Source organism: Sturnira hondurensis, unplaced genomic scaffold (assembly GCF_014824575.4).
Source record: "Sturnira hondurensis isolate 20B ecotype Veracruz unplaced genomic scaffold, ASM1482457v3 Scaffold0003693, whole genome shotgun sequence".
Taxonomy (NCBI): domain Eukaryota; kingdom Metazoa; phylum Chordata; class Mammalia; order Chiroptera; family Phyllostomidae; genus Sturnira; species Sturnira hondurensis.
The window spans coordinates 11,192,328-11,214,857 of NW_028076324.1; the positions used below are offsets into that span (position 1 = coordinate 11,192,328).

The 22,530-nt window shown below is 48.2% G+C and overlaps 1 protein-coding gene across 1 annotated transcript in view; it reads right to left on the reverse strand.

Moving 5' to 3' along the window:
* Positions 1-1,654: 1,654 nt before the first annotated feature.
* Positions 1,655-22,530, reverse strand: part of C3 (complement C3) — a 32,052-nt gene continuing 11,176 nt past the window's right edge. The window contains exons 19-41 of the mRNA XM_037042714.1: positions 22,228-22,313; positions 18,313-18,455; positions 17,994-18,206; positions 15,766-15,832; positions 15,582-15,668; positions 14,726-14,929; positions 14,348-14,423; positions 13,912-14,071; positions 12,136-12,234; positions 9,801-9,957; positions 8,162-8,325; positions 6,880-7,038; positions 6,674-6,733; positions 6,463-6,553; positions 6,303-6,354; positions 4,737-4,824; positions 4,531-4,620; positions 3,571-3,676; positions 3,259-3,348; positions 2,976-3,059; positions 2,139-2,222; positions 1,925-2,060; positions 1,655-1,837 (exon numbers count right to left, since the gene is read on the reverse strand). Of these exons, the coding sequence (XP_036898609.1) occupies positions 1,696-1,837; positions 1,925-2,060; positions 2,139-2,222; positions 2,976-3,059; positions 3,259-3,348; positions 3,571-3,676; positions 4,531-4,620; positions 4,737-4,824; positions 6,303-6,354; positions 6,463-6,553; positions 6,674-6,733; positions 6,880-7,038; positions 8,162-8,325; positions 9,801-9,957; positions 12,136-12,234; positions 13,912-14,071; positions 14,348-14,423; positions 14,726-14,929; positions 15,582-15,668; positions 15,766-15,832; positions 17,994-18,206; positions 18,313-18,455; positions 22,228-22,313 (2,638 nt within the window). The 3' untranslated portion in view covers positions 1,655-1,695. The remainder of the gene's footprint in view (positions 1,838-1,924; positions 2,061-2,138; positions 2,223-2,975; positions 3,060-3,258; positions 3,349-3,570; positions 3,677-4,530; positions 4,621-4,736; positions 4,825-6,302; positions 6,355-6,462; positions 6,554-6,673; positions 6,734-6,879; positions 7,039-8,161; positions 8,326-9,800; positions 9,958-12,135; positions 12,235-13,911; positions 14,072-14,347; positions 14,424-14,725; positions 14,930-15,581; positions 15,669-15,765; positions 15,833-17,993; positions 18,207-18,312; positions 18,456-22,227; positions 22,314-22,530) is intronic.

The following is a 22,530-nucleotide window of genomic DNA, read 5'->3' on the forward strand; positions in this document are numbered from 1 at the left end:
TACTGGTGGCCCCATCACAGGCAGCGTCCTCGAGGTGCCCTGCTCTCCCTCCCTCGCCGTCCGAAACCAGCTCCGTGCTATCTTCAGAATGAAAGTTCCCTCGGATCTTGTCTGTGCTGTTCGCAGCCTAGAACCGCAGGTGAAATCCAACAAAACCCCTCACTTTAAAGAAATGAAGAAAATGAGTGGGAGAAAGGGGAAATAACAAGAAAATAAATGAGAAGATGGACATAAGCAGGGGGAAGGGGGGCCAGCAGATGTCAGCAGGGACATCCAGTGGGTGATGAGGGTCTTTGAGTCTCCCCTCCACCAAAGTCTCAGGCAACTGAGGGCGGGAAGAAGCAGGGGTGGACCGCGAATGTGTCCCCCATAGTCCTAGGAGTGGGAGGTAGAGGTTTCTAGGACCCGGAGTCTTAGGGTAAGGGGGCTGTGCTGGGGTGACTTCTAGGCTGAAGAGTTTTTCCCCTGCTGGCTGGACCCAGAGCCCTCAGCTCAGACCCCGCCCTCAACAGTCCTCGAGGACTGAGAGGTTAGAAGAGGCCTTTGGAGCCGGGTTTTGCTTTGCAACCAGTAGTTCCACTCAGCCTGGTGGTTGCCTTCACACCACCCCACGCAGTTCTGGGACTGCGGTGACCTAAATAGCTCCTGCACTCTCTTCAGCTGCTGACTCATGCCTTCCCCTCACTCACTCACTCAGGGCTCCAGCCGGAAATGCCACCCGACCTGCCCCTTACTGCCCCCTCCTGGGCACAGAAACCCCACTGGGTTCTGCAGAAGCACGGAGGAGTCTGCTCAGGCCCTCTAATGAGGATTGGGAGGGTAGGGTGAGCTTAGAGCAGGGGTGTCAAACTCGTTGTCACCGGGGGCCACATCAGCCTTGTGGTTGCCTTCAAAGGACTGAGTGTAATTTCAACTCCTTAACAGTTTAGGAGAAGTTACATCTATATGGTCCTAAACGTAACCATATTGACATTTATTTCAGCTCTTTGAAGGCAACCAGGAAGCTGATGTGGCCCCCGGTGAAAATGAGTTTGACACCCCTGGCTTAGAGGACAAAAAGGAATGCAGGTGATATGCGGGTGAGGATGCAGGTGAGGATGAAGAAGGAGAGGAGGGCTGTAGGGTTATGATCCTGATGAAGACACAGGTGAAGATGTAGCAGAAAGTGCAGGTGAGAAGGCAGGTAAGGATGCTAGTAAGAAAATAGGAAGAGATCCAGAGAAGGATGTAGGTAAAGGACTCAGATGAGGATACAGAGAAAATACAGGTGAGAATGCAGGTGGAAAGACAGGTGAACATATAAGATACAGGTAAGTTTACAGACAAAGATAAAAAAATGTAAAAGGATGCAAAAATGCAGGTGGATATAGTTGAGTATGCAGGTAAGAGAGGAGGGAAAGGTTCAGATGAGACTGTGGTAAGAATTCAGGTGAGGGCAGGGTAAGGAGGCAAGTGAACAAGTAGGTGAGAACTCAGGTGAGGGGGCAGTGAGCTGCAGGTCAGGATGGTGAGAGTGTAGGCACACAGGCAAGATGGCAAATGAGATTTCTCGGAGATTTCAGGTAAGAAAGGAGCTGAGATGTAGAAGAGGCAGGTAGGGACCACAGCTGCCTCTTTCCCGTCACAGAGACCTTCAGACTTTGGGAGATCCCAAAGAATACAACTGAAGTTTTATTGGGGGGACTGTGATGGGGATCAGTTGGGACAGCCGAAGACGACCATGTTCTCTCTGAAGCTGGCCAGGTCCCTGCACACATCCTGGTTCTCCTCGTCTTGGCATTCGTCGGCATCGGGCCACAGCTCCACCCAGGTGTCCTTCCCAATGATGTAGCTGATGCTGGGGAGGCGGGACAGATGGCAGGTCAGAAGAGGCCCAGGAAGGGTGGGAGGGGCAAGCACACACAGGCGTGGGGCCAGCACTCACTTGGGTTTCTCTCCCCACAGGTCCGAGGAGAGGCCCCATATGAGATAATGCTTTCCCTCCTGCAACTTCAGGGCTGCTCTGCACTTGATGTGACTGATGAACCTGCGCTCCTGTCCATCCTGCACCTCGTCAGTGCCTGGAGGACAGAGGAGGGAGCTGAGCTGGGGTGCAGGGGTGGGGGGAGCAGAAAGGCAGAAGGGAGCACAGGACTCACCTGATTTGATGACCTGGTCAATGACCATTATGTACTCGTCAAAATCGTCCGCCAGCTCCTTCTTCTGCAGCCTGGTCTTGTACACTGGGTAGGCAGGGTTGGGAAGACAGCCAGCGTGGGTCATGGGCAGGGTTTGGGGGGCACCCTACCTACAAGCACACCTGGGCATGTGGCTCCCCCGACACATGCAGGGTCACAGTCAGTCATGCTACAGCCCCTGCCTCCCCCAGGAACACAAGGAGCCCCATAGGGTTGTACAACCACCTTCTCACATCGTCACACCCAGCCAAATGCACCGTTACAGCTGCCCGTAACTCATCGCATACGCTGGAACAGCTGCTCCTTGTCTGCTGTCGCCTGCAATCACCGTCTCTCACACACAGCCACAGGCGATCAGTCACTCACAACCACCATCTCACACAGAGTCACATACAGCCATGCACAGTTACAGCCACTCACAGCTAATCGTAGACACGAGGACAGCTACTCCTGTCGGCTGTCACCATCTCACCTAATCACAGCTACTCACAACCGCAACTTCACAATACACACACAACCACATCTACTCACAACCACCTTTTTTTCACACTCTTGCACATACCCAGCCCAATCATAATCTTGGTTGCCCACACAATAGTGGCCCCCCCAACACACACAGATGCACACACCAGTCACCCACAGCCACAGCCTGAAACACAGCTACATGTAGCTTGCAGCCAGTCACACACACAACCACAACTACACCTGCTGCCACACAGTCTCTCATACACCCAACCACAGCCATACACTCTGTCACTCTCACACAACCACACATGCATGCCTCCTGCCCCTCCTTACCGTAGTCCACCCCTGGCTCACAGGCCTTGTCCAGCCGGTCTTCAGGGGAGACCTTTTCTTCGTCCTGGTGCATGAAGCAGTTCTCTGCGAGGTGCGTGGGCAGGGGACATAATCTAAGTCTCATTTCTCGCTGAGGGCCCACCACCCACAGATGTGGCCCGCCCCAGGCCTATCCCTCTTGGTGTCCACTGGGTGTGGGCTTTGGGGACTCCTTGTATCACCCTCATGCAAGTGGGGAATCTGGAGGGTGTAACCTGACCCTTCCTGGCTCCTGGGCACCCACCCTCAGCACAGCGGCACATTTCCTTGTGGCAGAGTTTGCTCAGCATTCCATCTTCCTTCTCCGGGTGGTAGAACTGGGTGCAAGTCTCATCTGTGGGCAGAGGGGGGCGGGAGGTGTCAGAAAGCTAGGGCCTCCACCTGAGACTATGCTTGTGGGGCTCAAATTCCCAAGTCCAGCCCCTCTGACCTGGAGATGCCAGGTCCTGAACCCTGGCACCCCTAGATCCTCAACCCACAGAACCCTGGGACCCCAGGCCCCCAACTTATAGATCCTTGGGACCCTCAGACCCCAGGCCCTAGGTTGGCTGCTCACCCAGGTTGTAATAGGAGTACACCTTGACCGCCCCAGGCTGGATAAGCCCCACATTGAAGAACTGGTGAATTCTGAAGGATATACAGTCCTCCATGTCGTGTGAGATCTGGGGGAAGGAGGTGGTGAGTCAGTGGGGTGACATAGGAGGGAATCCAGCAAAGGGTACTGGGGGCTGGAGCGGGGGTGGGGAAAGGGGGGGTCAAGGAAAGGAGGATCTGGGTGGTGAAGATGGGGAGCAGGATGTGGCAAAGATTCCCGAGCAGTTCAACAAATCTGCTTTCTTTTTCTTCAAGGCTCATGGCTGGATCACTCTTCTCAGCCTCCCTTTCTATTTGGTGTGACCATGAAATGGGACTTTGGCCAACAGGTTGCTATCTGTGCCCACAGAAACGTCCCATGGTTATAAATACCACACTGCCTATTTGAAAGTTGCTAAGACAGTAAATATTAAAAGCCCTCGCTACACACACACATACATTATAACTACAGGAGATGATGCATGTGTTAGCTGACTCACTGTGACCATAATTCCCCAGTATACAGCTACCTAATCATTCCATTGCATGCCTTAAACCTACACAGTGTTATATGCCAGTTGTAACTCAATAAATCTGCAAAAAATAAACAAATGAGGAGGAAAAACAAGGAAGAAAGGAAGGTAGACATGTATGTATATGTGATAGACATGTATATTTGGAGGAAAATAGTAATAACCAATGAATTTGAGTAAAGGGTATATGGAACTTTTATATACTTCCCTACAATTTTTGTGTAAGGTTGAAATCACAAATAAAAAATTAAGAGTACAAAAAGTAAAATACAAACATTTTTTTAACCCATCTCATGCACAATCCTCTTTTCTTCTGGAAAGCAGAATCAAGCAGAGAACTCTAAGACAAAGGCCAATAGGAAAGGCAAAGGCCAGGCACATGGGGGTCAAGACCCCAGAGGAAGCCCTACCTTGTCCAGGTAGATGATGAGGGTGTTCTTGTTGGAGAAGGCCTTGTCCATCTCATACTTGGAGATGTATCTGTCGGTGCCAGTGCTCAGCTGGAGAAGGGAAGGGCTTGTGAAGACCCCCCTGGATCTCCTTCTCTCCGTCAGCCTCTTCCAGACCCCAGGCCCCTGCCCACTAATCTCAGCCCCTGAGCTCAGGACTTTCATACCCTCTTGAGGTCAGCAGTGTCGGGAGAAAAGCCAGTCATCATGGATATATCCAGGATGGACATAGTGGCATCGTTGTTTCCCAGGTACCTGGATGGGGCAGAGAGAGAGGGGTTGAGTCCCAGGTGGGATCAGTCCAAGGGGGTCAGTGCCTGCTCGAGGTGTTCTGATCAAGGACTGAGGCTGCTGGCTCCCACAGAGCAGCACAGAGGGATGTTAGATTTTAGGAAAAACTCCTTGAAGGGGAATAAAGGAAAGGCACATCCTGAGTAGTCAAGGTGATTAATAGCTCAGCCTCTGAAGCCCAACCACATGGGTTCAAATCCCAGCTCTCTGTGACATTCGATGAGTCACGGGACATCTCCATGCCTCAGTTTTTCTAGAAAATGAAAACAAGAATACCGGCAGTTCTCACTTTGCATGATGCCATTATTGTGGTCTAGTTCAATAACACGAGTCCCTCCACAACACAGTTCTAGCTTCAGTGCCACAGTATATTAACCATGAGTGATTACCTGAAGGACAGACCTAGTTGCTAGATCTTCAGTCTACCACTCACTATGTAAATAAATGTGCATTCACAATCAATGACCAATCACATCACTTCTTTCAAAGTCTGTCAGTGACGGGTCATCACTTGGGTCACATGTGCAGTTGTGTTACTTCCTTCTCTCCCAGTGAAAAACCCACGTGTGATCTTCCCAAAATGGGTAATCAAATGGGAACCGGCCGACAGAGATGAAAGTGCAGCGAAGAAATGGAGAGCGGTGACCCTGAGAGTGGTAACAGCACACGCAGGGAGCCAGAGAAGAGACGGCAGATCACGGGCATGTGGACCTGCTGCCGGTGGAGAGACCTCTGTGCAGCCAGAGGAGCTCAAGGAAGGCAAGGGCACCACCATGAATGAACAAAGGGGTTGTGACCAAAAAAAAAAGAAGACGTCCCAGAGGAAGTGACACTGGCAAAAACTTCACAGTGAAGGAACTCTCAGACACCTCGCGACACTGAAAGCTCAAAGGGTTAAATGTTGGCAGGTGACCCAAACTTAGAAGGGGACCTGACACTTCAGGACATCAGAGAGATGTTTGCTCCATATCATAAGTTATAGAGGGAAGAAAGGAGGCACTGTTCAAACTACAGGACTTTGAGTAAGTGCTTTACAAAATAATCAAAACCAACCTTACTCTCAATGTCCTAACGTTTTGAATTACAGTGCACTAAACAAATACTTATCTGACTCTACTCTTCATTAGTTTATAGTTTTATAACTAGCAGTATGAGAGTTTTTGATGTTGTGATAAAAAATGTAAAATTCCTGGAACAATTGTAATCTCCCTCGTCAATTATTAACATCACTTTGCATGGTCTCAGTTTACATGGTCACGGCTAGTCTCACACTGCCAGGTAAAGCAGGACTGCTGTGCTGTCTGTCCCCTGGAGGGTACTCAGCACAGTACCAGACATACCGCATACCCCCAGAGAGGACCGGGTACCATTCGTACTATTTACAAGAAGTCTCACTAGAAACAGAGGGATGATCAAGATGAACCTCAGTGACACACCCTCACCTGACACAGATGTCAAGGATCATGGAGCGACTGGCATCCTGAGGCTTCTTGTCTGAAACACAGAAGACAGAAGGACAGATCTCTGGGTCATTTGGAAGGGCGACAGGCACTAGCATGGCAGTGGGGGCAGTGTGGCAAATAGGGTCTTTATTTCTTTTACCTTCTTTAGGGGCTGGTTGCATGTTAACCCTGAGGTCAAAATTCTTGCAGGTGACTTTGCCTTTGGCCTTGGCGTGGTACATTGTCACCACCTAGAGAGATAGGAGGGGAGACAAGGTGTCAGCCTCCTCGACTTGGGAAGGACAGGGTCCCTCTGGGGCAGAGGAAGAGAGGAGCTGGTGAGCCAAGCAGGTGTGGGTTTCGTTCCTTACCGACAAAGTGCCTTGTCCTTTCCCTTTAGCTGTCAGGGTGAAGTTCTCATTTTCCTTGGTCTGCAGGGAGTAAGGAGAGAGAGGAGAAGGTGTTGGCAACCAGGCCTTACCCTGGCTGCAATGGTCACCTGCCTTCCCTCCTGCCTCTTGGCAGACTTTGACTGGTGTGGAGGATGAGAGCCAGGGGCATTGCCGGGCAGGCGTACCTGGTCTGACCTCAGCAGGCTAGCGGAGTCCCAGGTGATGCGGTGCATGATCTTAGAGCTGCGGCTGGGGAGTTCAATGGTCACATCCAGATTCAGTTCATTGTGGTCAGGGACATCCCTGTGGTATTGGGCCAGGGCTTGGAACACCATGAAAGTGGCCTAGAACCCACGAGAGAGAAAGAGGGTGATGCGAGAGACCAAGAAAGCAGTAAGAAAATACTGGGGGACAAAGAGGCTCAGTTTAGAGCTGGGCCCTTGGGACTGTAGCCTAAGACCCACCAGAGGGGGTGAGGATAAGACTGAGGGTTGGTGGATATGGAGGACATGTTCTAGAACTCTCTGCATGAGAGAGGCTCAGACTAGGGTTTGGTGACACTAAGACTGAGAACTAGAACCCACCAGAGAACACAGGGGTAAGACTGGGAATCAGGAGGCCCAGAGGACACTAGAATTCTCTAAGGCCTACACCAGAGCTTGGAGACACTGAGCATTCTAGACTATACCAGGAAATGCAGGCTTAAGACTAAAGGTCTAGCAAGACTGAGAATGTGATCGGGACCCATCCAGACAAGAGAGACTAAGACAAGGCTTTGGAGACACTAAGAGTGTGTCTCCAAATTGTGAAGAAAAAATGAAGTAGGAGCCTGGGGACACTGAGCATATGACTTAGAATCCAAAAGTGACACTAAGAATGCCACCTGAGAGAAAGAGGATCAAACTAGAGCTTGAACTTGCTAGAACTTGAGGTTGCAGAAACCGTGGTCTAGAGCCCACCAGGGAGAGTGGCAGACTTCAATGATGCTCTAGAAAATTGAGGGTGTGGTCTAGAACCCACAGTAAGAAAAGGCAATGCTGGGAGCCTGATGGATCTGAGCATATGGTCTAGAACCCATCAGAGGGAGAGATGGACTTGATGATTCTCTACAATAATTGAGAACTTGGTCTAGAACCTGCCAGTGAGACAGGATAAGATGAGGAGCCCAGTGGAAGTGCGAACATGGTCTAGAACCCATCAGAGAGAGATTCATACCTGATCCTGGTCCCTGAGAACATGATCTAGACACCAAGAGGGAAAAGGAGGCTCGAAACAGCCCGAGGCATTCAGGATGTAGTCCAGAATCCACAGACAGATTTGAAACACACAAACAAAAAAACAAGACCTAATTTCTCAACTTCATTCCAACTAACTGCCTCTCTTGATGTCAGCATCTTATCTGAAAGGCCAGTGGGAAGCCAGAGGAGGTAAGGATGCAGTTGCCTGGGGGGATGAGGGACTACTTGCCTGGGTGGAGCCATAGCCACCTCCGTAGTATCTCTGCTCGTTGAGCCAGCGCACCACAGGAGGCACAGCCTCAAAGTCTTTGAGCAGCAGCAGGGCCAACAAGGCGTAGGATGTGGCCTCCACGTTGTAGAGGTTCTGGCCACGCTCCTCCCAGCGGTTCCTTTCTGCACAGAGAACACCAGACCCCATGCTCACAACTTTGTCCAGCCTCAAGATAGCTCAGAAAAAAAGACTTGTAGAAGACCTCTTGGTGTTTAGGTGTCCTGCACCACATTTGTGGCTCTCAGTCTGCCGGTTTCTACCTCACTCTCTTCCTTTATCACAGCTCTCACTCTTCCATTTGCATTCTGAACTGCAGCCCCATTGATCTATGGGAGGCGATTACCTAAACTCACCATGCTTACTCTTACCTCTGGGCCTTTGCATACTCTGTTCTCCCTACGTGGAGCACCCTTTTCTCCATCTACCCCTGCACAATTCAGCTTCAATGGCATCTCTAGACAGAGTGAGGCCCTTCCTTCTGCCTCTCGGAACATCATGTGCTTCTCCTGTCCCAGCACCATGATGCTCCACAGAAATCTATTGACTCGCTTCTTTCCTCGACTGCAGTGCAAGACCCCGACGGCAGGGGCTGGGCCACATTCACTGTGAGGTCCCAAGTACTCAAGAAAGTACTTATGTCAGGGACTGTCACCAAGAACCATTCCCTTCTCTTCCTGGGCACAAAGTTGGCCTTTATCTCCCAGATGCCTTTGCAGGTTGGTATGGCCAGGTGATTGAACTCTGGCCAATAGAATATGCACAAACAACTGATGGGGCTCCTTTCATGCCTAGTGTACCTCCCTCGCACAGTCCTCCTGACCGTTTCCCCTTTTGCTTGGAGAGAATGGATTCTGAGACACCGGGTGGTAGGGCCATGAAAAGACAGAGCCTGGATCCCTGCATCTCTGTGTTGAGGAGAGCTGTCCATCAACTCGGGACACCCACACTGTGCTATTACGCAGCAAGAAGCAACTTCTCTCTGTTAAACCACTTCAGTATACATTCAGATATATTACATAAGTGAGCACAAACCTGACAAAGTCTCATCACTGGAACCAATGATTAAGTGCTCACTGTGTGCTGCTCATTGTGCTACAATTCCTATGCCATTATCTTATCCAATCCCTTGAAGTAAAGATAACGTTACTAACAATACTAAAGGCAATAACATTATCAGTGATAGATCTCTTACTACGAGCTAGATCTTCTTCTACCTGCATCACTCACTTAATATTCTCAGCCATCCTATGATGTAGATATCATTTTATATACGATGTCCAGAGAGGTTCAATGACCTGTACAAGGTCACACAGAAAGAATGTGGCAGAGTGGGATTTGAACTTGAATTGGTCTGATGTCAGAGCCCATGCCCTTGCTTCTGTGTCATGGCAATTACTCGACAAATACTTGTTAAATGGTGTAGTGAACCTTCTCGTGCCACTTTCAAAGAGGACTGTTCACACTTAGAGCCACACATTCCAGCTCAGCTGAGCATTATCCATCCCAGCTCCGCCGAGAGCCATGCAGCCCAGTTTAAGGTGGCCACCCTCAAACCCCAGCCATGGATCTCTGCTTACCCCACCAGGCTGCCTCTCACCTGTGGCCGTTCCCATAAATTTCTCCAAGGAGGAGCCTTCCAGCTTGCCCAACAGGGCCAGGGCGTAGCCAGCAATGGCCACAGTGTATGGTCTCTGCAGTCTCTTGTACTGGGCTTCAAGGAAGTCTCCAGCCTTATTGATGCTGCCCTCCAGACTCTGTGAGAAGGAAGATGGGGAGCTCTGCTCAGGCGGGCACTGCTGCCACAGAGAGCTGGCAAGGACCACATAATCACCACTTCTGGTCACAGGTTTTTGTCCTTGGGCCATATCTGTCTTGGATCTACTTTTAAGGGGTTCCCAGACATTTTGGCCACCATGAACTGCTTTGTTGCTGAGTACCTATCATGTGCCTGGTGCAGTCTGTACATTCAGTGGTGTGCTGGTAAATGTTTAATAACAAGCTCTCTCGTCAGGTGGGGGAGGGGCTGATTTATAGATGGCCAATCACTGGGGTGTAAATACTGCTATCATGGCCAGTTTCAAGCTACCAATGTGACATTTCTTAACATGGAGTAAGAAAGAGGTGCCTCCAATAGACGCTCACGAGTTAGAGCGAGCCGGGGTTAGCACACTACTGAGTCCACCTATTACCTAGTCATCACCATAGCTAACACCATGTGCCACTCACATATCCACTCGTTTAACCTTACAGTCCTATGAGGTCAGTTTTATTTGCATCCTCTTCCATACTGCACCGATGAGAATACTGAGACTCAGAGAGACAAAGGGCCAAGGTAGACACGATTTGTGGTGTTTGCTGATCTCCATAGTGCAAATACTGCTACGGCCGACTTCAGCCCACTAACACGAAGTCACTGACTGTAGAGTTGGGAAGAAATTATATGGTATGTCCACAGTAGAGGTATGACAGGCATAAGTAATCTGAAGAGCATGGATGATAATAAAAAGTAGTAAAATAATTAAGAAATGGCCCTGGCTGGAGTAGCTCAGTGGACTGAGTACGGGCCTATGAACCAAAGGGTCACCAGTTTGACTTCTGGTCATAGCACATTCCTGGGTTGTGGGCCAGGTCTCCAGTAACGGGTGTGCGAGAGGCAACCACACATTGATGTTTCTCTCCCTCCCTTCCCCCCTCTCTAAAAATAAATAAATACAATCTTTTAAAAAATGATGAGCTTTGGGTGTTTACAACCTTTGTTTTTATGTGTAGTTTAATTTATTTAAATGTAAGTGTATATAATTTAATTTTTAATAATGATTGCATTCAATAATCAACTTGCAATACTCCTGGAATATTCACAGTTGGTTTTCTCAAGCTAATCCCAGCAAGCTCTTTATTTCATTCCCAGTAGTCTGGTTCCATAGCCTGTGCTATACTCCATTGTAGGTTCGCTATGTTGTAGTAGGAAATGTCACTATGTTGTGGAAGAAACTAATCCTTTTGCCTGCCCTCTGTCTCTCCTATATCCATCCTTGACTTTTGCAGGAACTTCTCCTCCTTCCTTTCAATCACATGGCCACAGTGTTAACAATAGTGATCACCTGACTCAGGCTGAGCTAATCAGAATCCTTCCCTGGGAATCTGGAAGCTCTAGTCTTGGTCTGGCTATTTCCCCAAGGGATGCGGTTATGTTCTGCCAGGCAGGTTGGGTGGCAGGGGAACTGAATTACTGGGCGAAGGGAATGAAGGAGAAAGGAACAAAACATCCTGGTAGAGTCCCCAAGGCCACTTTCATTTTTGAACTTGAAAAATTCTTGGATGGATTCTTAAAATAATTCTCCCATCTATAAGGTGGGGCAAAAGTAGGTTTACAGTTGTTTGTATAGAAAAATAATATAAGTATTAATAACAGAACAAGAATAAACTCTGTTTTGTGTACTCACAACTGTAAACCTACTTGTACCACTCCCTATATTCTTACATGATGTAGGTCATGCATTTGTTACATCTACAACAACTTATAAAGTCCTAAAAAATAACAAAGATCATTATACCCATTTTATAGATACACACACTGAGGCCCAGTGAGGGGAAGGACCTGACAGTTATGATCTAACTTCAGATCTGTCTGACCCACAGCCTTTGTCTCTTTTCTACCATAATTTTTTTCAAATCGGCAAGATTTGAACAAGGGCCTGTGTTCCTCTTGGTCATTAAGGTAATGGCCTTCTCCCTTCCACCACTTTTCTGAGGTCTTGAGGAGGAAGAAGCAATTTGTGAAGCTGGGATCCTGGGGTTCCCCACTTGGGAAACTAAAGGCCAAACAACCCACACTCAAAACCCCAGGACGAAGCAGATGCAGCGATTATAGAACCTCCAAGGTGGCTGTGCCTGAGGAGGGGAGGGGGCAGAGGAGGATGGGGCACACTTACGTTGACCTGTCCCTCGCAAATATCTTTAGCTTCCTGCAGTGCGATGAGAACGAAGGCTGTGAGGGACACATCTTTCTCTTCAGCGTTCCTGAGGCCACCCTAGGATGTGGAGCAGGGAGAAAGGATGGAGTCACCAGTGTGTCCCCACATGCCAGCCAACACCCCGGTAGGATCAGCGAGTCAGGGCATGGCTGAGTGTCTCCCCAGTGTCTCCCAGGACCATATTCTAGTATTCATTTGTCCATTCGCTCACTCTACAAATGTTGCTGCTGCTGTGGACAAGGTGGTAGACAAAAACCAGACACTGGCCCCAGCCCCCATGGAGCTCCCCGCCTAGTAGGGGAGACAGACATGAACCAACCAGTTCATCAACAGACATATCTTTACAAATTGACAAGCGCTGTGCATAAGTGGATGTGGCAGTGAGAATGGATACTGGGAGGGTGACTTGATGGGGGAGGTTGGGAAAGATGTCCCTAAGGGATGACAGGTGGAGCCACAACCTGAAGAGTGAGTAGGACTGAACTCTCAAAGAAGATAGGGGTAGCATGTCAGGCACTGGGAACAGCATGTGCAAAGGCCCTGCATCTACACACTGCATGGTTCCAAGCAGTAGAGATGGAGGGGAAGCCTGTGAGGCTGGAAGCCCGATAGGTCAGGCTGAAAGGTCAGGCTGAAAGGTCAGACTGAAGCAGTGGTTCTCCAACTGCAGCACACATCAGCATCACCTGGAGTTGGGGGCTTATTAAAACTCTAATTCTTAGGCCCCACCCCTAAAGCTTCTGCTTTGGTGCATCTGGGCTCCAGCCAGAGAATGTGCATTTCTAACGAGCTTGCAGCTGATGCTGATGCTGTTGGCCTGGGGACCACACTTGGAAAAACACAACTCAGAGGAGTTTTTGTTTATATTCTTTTTTTTGTCTTTTAAAAAAATTCTTAAATATATTATATTGATTATACCATTACAGTTGTTCTATTCCCCCCCTTTATTCCCCTCCACCCTGCACACCCCTCCCCCACCATTCCCCCCTTTTTAGTTTATGACCACGTGTCTCAAGTTCTTTAGATTCTATATTTCCCCCACTATTCTTGCCCTCCCCCCTATCTATTTTCTAACTACTGTCTGCGCTATTTTCTGTGCCTTCTCCTCCCTTCTCCTCCTCCCACTCCCCTGTTGCTAACCCTCCATGTGTTCTTCATTTCTATGGTTCCACTCCTGATCTAGCTGTCCTCTTGGTTTGCTTTTGTTTTAGGTGTGGTTGTCAATAACTGTGAGTTTGCTGTCCTTTCACTGTTCATATTTTTCATCTTCTTCTTCTTAGATAAATCCCTTTAACATTTCATATAATTAGGGCTTGGTGATGATGAACTCCTTAAATTTGATCTTATCTGAGAAGCACTTCATCTGTCTTTCCATTCTAAATGAAAGCTTTGATGGATAAAGCAATCTTGGATGTAGGTCTTCGGATTTCATGCCTTGGAATACTTCTTTCCAGCCCCTTCTTGCCTGTAAGGTCTCTTTTGAGAAATCAGCTGACAGTCTGATGGGAACTCCTTTGTAGGTGACTGTCCCCTTATCTCTTGCTGCTTCTAGGATTCTCTCCTTCGTTTGAATCTTGGCTAATGTAATTATGATGTGCCTTAGTGTGTTCCTTCTCGGGTCCAACTTCATTTGCCCAGACTGTCTGGGCAAATGGCAGACAGTCTCCCTCCTTTGCACACTGGGACACTCGGACACTGCTCTAGCCCCACCCACCCTGGGCCCCCGCCTCTCACAATCATTTCCTGGTGTATCACGGGCCCATCCTCCTGGAAGACTCCGTCAGGCTTCTGCTTCTCCATGATCAGCCACTTGACAGCCCCACAGAGGACTTCAGAGTCGATGGCGATGAGGTTGGCAGCCAGAGAGAAGACCTTGACCACGTAGGCTGTCAGCCTGGGTGTGGAGGCAGAGCAGGCATCAGCTGGCTCTGGGATCCAGAGACTGCAGTCCCAGCCAAACAATGAGCAGAGGTGGGGGGGGCATACCCGAGGACCCAATGCTGCTCACAGGCAGTGCTTAATGACGTAGGCCACTTAGCTAGTGGGCCCCGTGACTCTGCAGATGGAGGGGTCCAGTGGCACAGGGCTGTGTCGGGGAGGCCAGCCTAGACTACCCCAGGCCAGCATCCAGGACCTCCTCAGAAGGGTGCAAAGCCATGGGCCGGCTTACCAGGTGCTGGGCGGCTTGGTCAGGAAGGCGGCAAAGGCACTGTTGGGTTGTCTGAAGGCCAGCTGCTGGGTGTACCCTGCAGGGAAGAGGGAAGTGTCACAGGAGGAGCAAGGGCTGAGTGGAGGCAGTGGCTGGGTTGGGTGTATGCCAGGGAGGAGAGTGACTTAGAGAGGCCACTAGGGTTCTGTGAAGAGTGGGACGGGGGTTCAGAGAGGAAGGAGGGTGCTCAGAACTTGGAGGGTTGTGTGGAGGAGAAGGGATTCAGAGAGTGGAGTGGAGGGTTTTCGAGGGGGTTCAGGGTCAAGGGGACCTCCATCAGGGCGGGAGCTCAGGGAGGGCCTCAGAGTGGCGGTCTCCCAAGAGGGGTGGGGGACACACCCTTCTTGATCATGTCCAGGGCATCCTGCCGCTTCTGAAGGCCGAACTTGTCCCACTGCTCCGTGTGGTCCAGGTAGTGCACCGCAATGACAGTGGGCGTCACCCCGATCATATTCTGCTCTCCGCAGCCGGAGGGCGTCACGATGAGGTGCTTCAGCCGCTCCGCGTCGATGGCGTCTTCGGCCATCTGGGCCACTGGGGTCCCTGAAGCCAGGAGGAAGGATGGCATTAGCTAACCCCAGCCTTCCCGGGCTCCAACCAGCAGGGCCAAAGAGTCAGGGACAGCTGGGGGCTGGGGCATGTGACTGAAGGGGGAGCTGTCCCTGGGTTCTCTTGTTCCACCAGTGGTAAAATGATTCCAGAAACAATTGTCACGAATACTTATGCAATGCTTAATGCTATTTGCCAAGCTCTCTTCTAAGAGGACACTCTATAGTATCTCATTTCGTCCTTCCGACAACCTTCAGATGCAGACACCACTATTCTTCTCATCCCAAAGGAGGAGACCAAGCGTCTCTCCCCCAAACCTAACAGCTCACAGGCTGCAAAACGCCTTTCTAGCAGCTCCGTCCTGTGTCTTCCTGTCCCAGTCCTCTGTCCGAGGCGATCAGTTCCAGAATGTCTGTCCTTGAATTCTTCCACTCCTTACTGAAACTTATTTATCAGCAGACGCTATCTGCTGAACTAAATACCACCTTCTATGAACAGATCAAGGAGAGGCTGTTCCAGCTGAAGTGGGGGAGAGAGGCACCACAGTCAAATATTCCCCAAAGTAGATGGGACTAGACTCCCTCTGAGGGAGTCACGGCCCCCACACCTTCCTGGGCCCCCTGGGGTTGGACCAAAAGTGTCTCACCCTGCAGGAGGATACTGGTTTCCGACTCTGTGTCTGGGACCTGGTCGCTGAGGTCTGCAGCCGGGATCTCCTCGCGCTGCACCCCCTCTGTGGGTCGAAGGGGAGACAGCCATGGCACCAGCCTCCTTTCGCCACCCCCTGCGTCGCCACCCAGGACTTGCCCCCTCTCCTGCAGCTGACTCACGTTGGCCGTATTTTGTTGGTTCCAGTGTGCGAACGACCACGGTTTTGTTCACTCGGATTCCTTCCGGCTGGACAGTGTTGACGGAAGGGGGAGCCCAGAGAATAAAAGGACAGACAGACCGACAGCTGGTCAGCAGGGCACTGTTCTGGGGATGACTGTGGCACCCACATGACAGCATCTGCCAGTCTTAGCTGTGTGGCTGGGAGCCAGCGACGTAACCTCTCAGGGCCTCAGCTTCCTTCTCTACACGGAGGAGGCAATTACGCGTACTATTGTATGATTTAATAATGAAATTATAAATTAATCATGACAAAATAATAAAGCCTTTAGAAATGTTTCTATATGCTTAGAAGCTTTTTCTATTTAGGTTAACTCATTTAATCTTAACAACAACGCACTGGGCTGAGTACTATTGTCACTCCCATTTTAAAGATGGGGAAACTGGAGAACAGAGAGGGGAGGTAACTTGCCCAGAGTCACACAGCTAATAGAACAGAATTGGGGTCTGAACTTGGTAGTCTGGCTCCAGAGTCTGTTTTTAACCCAGTGCCTCTCAGTGGGTTAAAAAAAGATAAAAATAAAATTTAAAAAGTGAAATTAAATTTAAAAATAAAATACAATAGTTAATGAAATAATAGAAAAGAAAAAGTACATACATAAAAATTAAATTAAATGTTAAAATTAATTTTTAAAACAAATGATTAAAATAAATAAAAATAATAAAATAAAATAAATGATTATGCATAAGTATTTAGCACAGTGTTAGGGGTTATCTCAATTAGTATCACAGGCCCACTCAAATGTTCATTATGTCTTCAGGCAAACCTTTATTGTGGATAGTGGATGTTTTTTCTTTCTTAGGATCCCTTCTCCTTTAACCTGGTAATAATGCCCAGATTTCCCTTTGCAGACAAAATATCCTCCCACGGCGTGCAGGTAAATATTTAACACTCACCTCTCCAGGAAGATAAAAATCCTGATTTGTAGCGCTGCCAATTTCCCTGGTGTAACTATACCCACTGTGATGGATTTCAAACTACGAGGGTCAGTGAGCACAGAAGTGGAAAGAGCTGGCCGCCCAGGTTCTGGCACTGTTGGGTTTTCTCTCCCACCAGAGCCCACATGGGGCCGTACTGGGGCCCACGGCAAAAGAAAAAATTGTAGGCCTCTAAATATATACTTGAATTTTTCTATGGTAATATTATTCCAGAACATCAACGTAACTGAAAAAAAAAATGTGAGTTCCTTTCCTTCCAGAACATCACTGTAACTGAAAAAAAATGTGAGTTCCTTTCCTTCCTTCAAGCCAGGAGAGAAAAATGATAACAAATTCTGGTTTAGGTAAAAATAAAACATTTCAACATAAAATCACACTGTCAGTGTTCACTCATTTACTTTTCAATGATTTGAGATTTTCTTCAGCGAGTGTAACAATTTGGGAAAAAATTGGCCATAGAAACCCCCCAGGCACGTGCGGGAGGGGCGCTCGCTTTTCCTCTCCAGGCACCAGGGTGACCTGGCTGGACACTGGCGGATGCTGCCTCCATTTAGACACGTTGCTCTTTTGTTCGTCACAGATATGTTTGGCATTAATTTTAATTTGTTAAGCGATTGCATTAAAATACTAGTGACCGTGTTTGTGATCTCATTTTGTTTTAAAATATCAATAAAAGGTGAGAGAAGCCTTTTACTGATGATTCGATCTCTTATTATATTTGAAAGTGTGGGAAAGAGTAGAAACAGAACTGTTAATGTATATTTTAAGGCTAAAAATCACAGGTAAAAATAGAACTTTCCTGTGCTCTCGTATCATATATTACTGGTTTATAAATCTTGGTCGGTGAAATGTGTTTCCCCCAAAATTTAAAAGTCAAAACCAAACTCCAGTACTGAAATGTGTTACAAAATATTCTATTTGATATGAAAACATATTTTAACGAAAAAATATATTGTTTTAAAAATATTTTTAATATATTAAAAAATATGTATCTTTGTTGCTGAGGTTTGGGACACCCCTTTAAAATGCCATGCCAGAGAGGAAAGTGTCCCGTGCCTCCCCCAATGGTGGCCCTGCTTTCAGACTTCTAGGGTCCTGACCTCCCTGAGGTGGACTTTGGACATTATTAGTGTCTCAGAGTCTGGGGCTCCAAACTGAGCTGATAGCGAGCGTGAGGAGAGCAAGAGTCTTTTCTGAAGGACAAGAGGCAGCAGGTACCCCAAGGACTCACCACGACCTTCAGGGTCTTCTTGACACCGTCACTGATGAACAACCCATAGACAGTCGCCTTGACCTCCACCTCCTGCAGGCCGATCTTCAGGGGCACGATGACGTAAGGCACAGCCAGTGAGGACTTGGGAGGGATCTTCAGAGTCTGCTGGTGACGCTTCTTGGCAGTGGCCATGCTGCAGAAGGCTGGGTTGTAGAGCAGTTCGACTCTCACCTGCCGGGCAGACAGCGTCGGGTCAGGGGCACGTGCCTTGGCCTCCCCCCTCCACCGACCCCCCCCCCAAGCCTTCCTTCATGCCTCAGCTGCTCCAAGGACCCACCTGGAGTGTGTCCGTCTCCCGGTAGTTGTAGAGGACAGCCCGGATCTCCACCTGCTCGTTCCGCACCACAGAGTAGGGCAGCCGCAGGTCGATGAAGAAATCTTGTACCACTGTCACCTCGTAGGGGTCAGCCACGCAGATCCCTGTCCAGGGGGACAGAACCTGAGTGTCAGGGGCAGGGGGTGGGCCAGGTGGACAGGGTCCAGATTCAGCTCCCCGTTCCTACTGCTCCCAGGGTCTCAGGGCCTACCCCTGACCACGAGCCCAGCCTGTCTTTGCAGAAACTCATAGACTAAACAGAGTTAATGATGATGAATTACAGGTGGTGATGGCTGCTGGGAGTTGCCATGATCTAGTGATGTCTCTGTCGTTTTACTCACAGACAGATGTGGAGGAGGAAAGCAACCCAGCCTAACTGAAGGGTCTGTATCTGTGCCCCTCCAAACAGTAACCCCAAGCCCACGTGGTCACTGGGCACTTGACATGTGGCTAGCTCGAGTGGGAACTGGACTTCTGCTTTTATTTCATTTTAGTTAACTCAGATTTAAACTTCAAAGCCAGTGCTTATGAATATACTAAAAACCACTGAAATCACACCCTTTTCAAGGGTGACTTTTGTGGTATGTAAATTATATCTCAATTTAAAAAATCACATTTGACTCAGTGATGGGAAAACTTTTTAAAGTATGTTTGGAATAATCGGTTATGCCAATCTGCTTTTCAACTGCAAATTTTATGAACCCTAAAATACAGATCATATTTCCAATGAAAAGCTTGTATCCTAGTTGAGATGCACTGTAAACACCAAGTGTCGTCCAGATTTCGAAGGTGTCATGCCAACAGAAGTAAAATAAGACATTAAAAATTCTGATATCTTAATAGGTCATTCTTAAACATCGATGGATTTGTACCTGTAACATTATTAGTAGTATAATAGGTATTTTGCAAACTTTTACAAAATGTGGAAACAGTGATACTTTGGATATATTGGGGTAAAATAAAATATATTCCTGAAATCAATTTCACCTACTCCTTTCCCATGGGGCCACCAGAAAATGTAGACCGGCACCCACTGCCCACACTCTGTCTTCGACGGGCAGCACAAATCTGCACTGAGTGAAAGGAATGCCCAGCACAGGGGTTACTTGTGACCAGATCAAAGCCCAGCAGAGTGTTCATAAGAGCAAAATTTCCAAAAACACTATCACATGAAAAATACTGGTACACTACTAAATTCATTAAAATGCAATACATTTTTTTGCTCATTTTTCAATCGCAAAAAAAAAATCAGAAGCTTGAACAAAATCCTTGTTTCCCAACCTATAGCCATTCAGTCACTGCCCTCAGGGCATCTTCTATGGTCACCTACTATTTGTTCTGGCATGACTAAACTCCAGTTTCCTTTGGTGTCACTACGGTATTTGAGAAGGCAGTTTCTCGGGCCATAAGGAGGAGGTTACCTCCAGGAAAACACAACGTTTCGTTAGAAGCTGGCCGTCCGAATCGCCTGAAGAATACCAGACCACTCGCTCTCTCTTGTTAACCAAATAAAAAGGAGTTGAACAAGAATTGGAGAGGAGGTGAAGGCACCCTGGCACTGGACTGAGCTTTTCTCCTTTCATGAGATGAAAGGATGAAAAGAGAACTGAAAAAAGAGTGACTTCTGGCACACAATTTATGTCATTTGTAAGGCAGTGAAACAATTATTGTGTGTGATACTGTAATGGTGAATACATGTCACTATACATCTGTCCAAAGTCACAGAATGCGCAGTTCCAAGCACTAATCCTAACGTCAATATGGACTTCAGTTAATGAGACTGTATCGATATTGGCCCATGGATTGTAACAAATGTACCACTCAAAATGCAAGATGTTGAGAAACCGGAGCCGAGGAAATGAGGCAACTCTATACTTACCGCTCAATTGTTTCTATAAACCTAAAACTGTTTTAAAAATCTGTTCAGGACCTGGCCGTTGTGGCTCAGTTGGTTGGACACACTGCAGACCTAAAGGTCACCTGTGCTTGATTCCCCAGGAGGGCACATGACAGGATGGTGGGTTTGGTCCCCAGACAGGGTGTGTGCAAGAGGCAGCCGGCTGATGCTTCTCTCTTGCACTGATAATTCTCTCCCTTTCTTTCTCCCTCCCGTCCTCTCTCTCTAGAATTAATAAAAGAAAAAAATTTTTTAAATCTGTTAAGGCCCTGACTGGGCCTCAGTGAGTTAGAGCATTGCCCGGAAGTGCCAAGGTTGCGAGGTCGACCCCTGGTCAGGGCGCTGTACAAGAAGCCACTGGTGAATGCACACAGAGGTGGAGCAACAAATCCAACAAATCTCTGTTTCTCTCTCTCTCCCTCCTTCTTTCCCTCTCTCAAAAAAAAAAATGAAATAAAATAAAGTAACAACCTGTTAATAAAAAAGAAATAACTTCTGATGCATGATTTGTGCTACTTAAGGAAGTATCTGTGCATTGTGGAAAGACATTTGCCATTTCATAGATAAAACACGTTCAGCTCCAACAAGGGTGGCTCGGGCTCCCTGAACACTTACAATGTGCCAGGCACTAAGGTAAGGGCTTCACATGAATTAGCTGCTAACAGTGCTCCCTACAATGCTTGAGGCGGTGCTGTTTCTGTCAGGTCCATTTTAGGGGCAGCCCAGAGAGGCCGAGGGACTGGATTAAGGCCGCCCAGCGGCCTGTGCCGAGTGTGTGGTCTCAGGCCAAAGGAAAGCCGTGTGCCCGTGTGTGTGAATGGTTTCATTTGAGATCATCACTTGTTCAAGTAAAATTGCGGGAAAATTTCAATCCCTTCAATTAAAAACAAAGAAGCAGATTTTGAAAATCTTGAAACCAGGAAATAAAATGAGAGTAAAGTATAATTCATTATATATTCCAACTAAACAGAATGCTAACACAGAAAATTTTGTCTCTGGTATAAATAAAATATTGACACTTAATATAGTGAGTTTTAATACACCTACTTTTTAATGTTTCAACATTTGTTGACAAATTTAATAATCTAGGAAAAAATGAACCTTTGAACTATGCACAGAACATGCATGCGGATCCCACATTTTTCCTCTTACCTCTCATTTCAGCATGGCTTGGCCTGCTCTGGTCTCCACTTCAAATTCAGATATTTTGCAGTGAAATAGTATTTATTTTGATGACTAAGTTTTTTGGCCCCCACCTACATTTTACACTAAAAGGCAGCGCCTTGCCTTCCTCACCCAACTCCCGGCCCTGCCAGAAACCATCTGCATTGAGCCAGAGCCCCTCAGGGCCTGACTCCAGCTGTGGGTGGCCAGGGACAGGTACACCTGTTTCTCATGTTTCACAACCTGACCACCGATGTTTCAATCCCCCTTTTCATCCTGCTTCCTCCTTTTTCTTAATCACTTTGCCTGCTGTCATGTCCACATCACGTCCTTATAAGCTGTTGGGCCTGCGAATCATTCTGTGCAGTAAATACGGAGACGGCAGGCTCCTGCCACGGCACACTCAACCAGGCCCGAGAGTGTGCCGCCCCAAGAATGAACCCAATGTCAACTGTGAACTGGGGTGATGATCATGGTCGATGACAACAAATGCATCGACCATGGGGGTGTTGATGGGAGGAGGCTGTGTGTGGGGTAGGGGGAAGGGAGAATGTAGGAAATCTCTATACTTTCTGCTCAATTTTGCTGTGAAATTAAAACTGCTCTAAAAATAAAATCAATTTAAAAAATGAAAAGCACTGACACCCACAGTCTAGACTCTGAGGTACTCCTCCCCGACCTGGTAACCAGCAGGGAGACAGAGGGCCAGCCACCAAGAAGCAAAGGGTCTTTGGGATGGATGAGAAAAAGAAAAGGCCCAGGGCCCTAGGCTCTAGGCCCTAGGCCCTGGCTTCTAAGAAGCCACCATCTCTCACCTTTCTTCTCAGACAAGCTCACAGCCTGAATCTCCCAGGTGGTGATGGAGTCTTTCAAAAACACCTTCATGATCTTTGTGGAGACCCTAGATTGGGGAGCAATGGGGGCATTAGGAGATGGGGTGAGGGGGCGAGCAGGTACGGAGGGGCCCTAGGGGACAGGTTCGGGGGAGCAGGGGTGGGCACATGGAGGTGGTCCAACAGTTGGCTTTTCTAGGTTGGGTCGTGGGGTTCCACTGTGATCCCAGAACAGAGAGGGAGTCAGGATGCACGCAAATGAAAGAGTCTGGTCTTGGGTGTTGG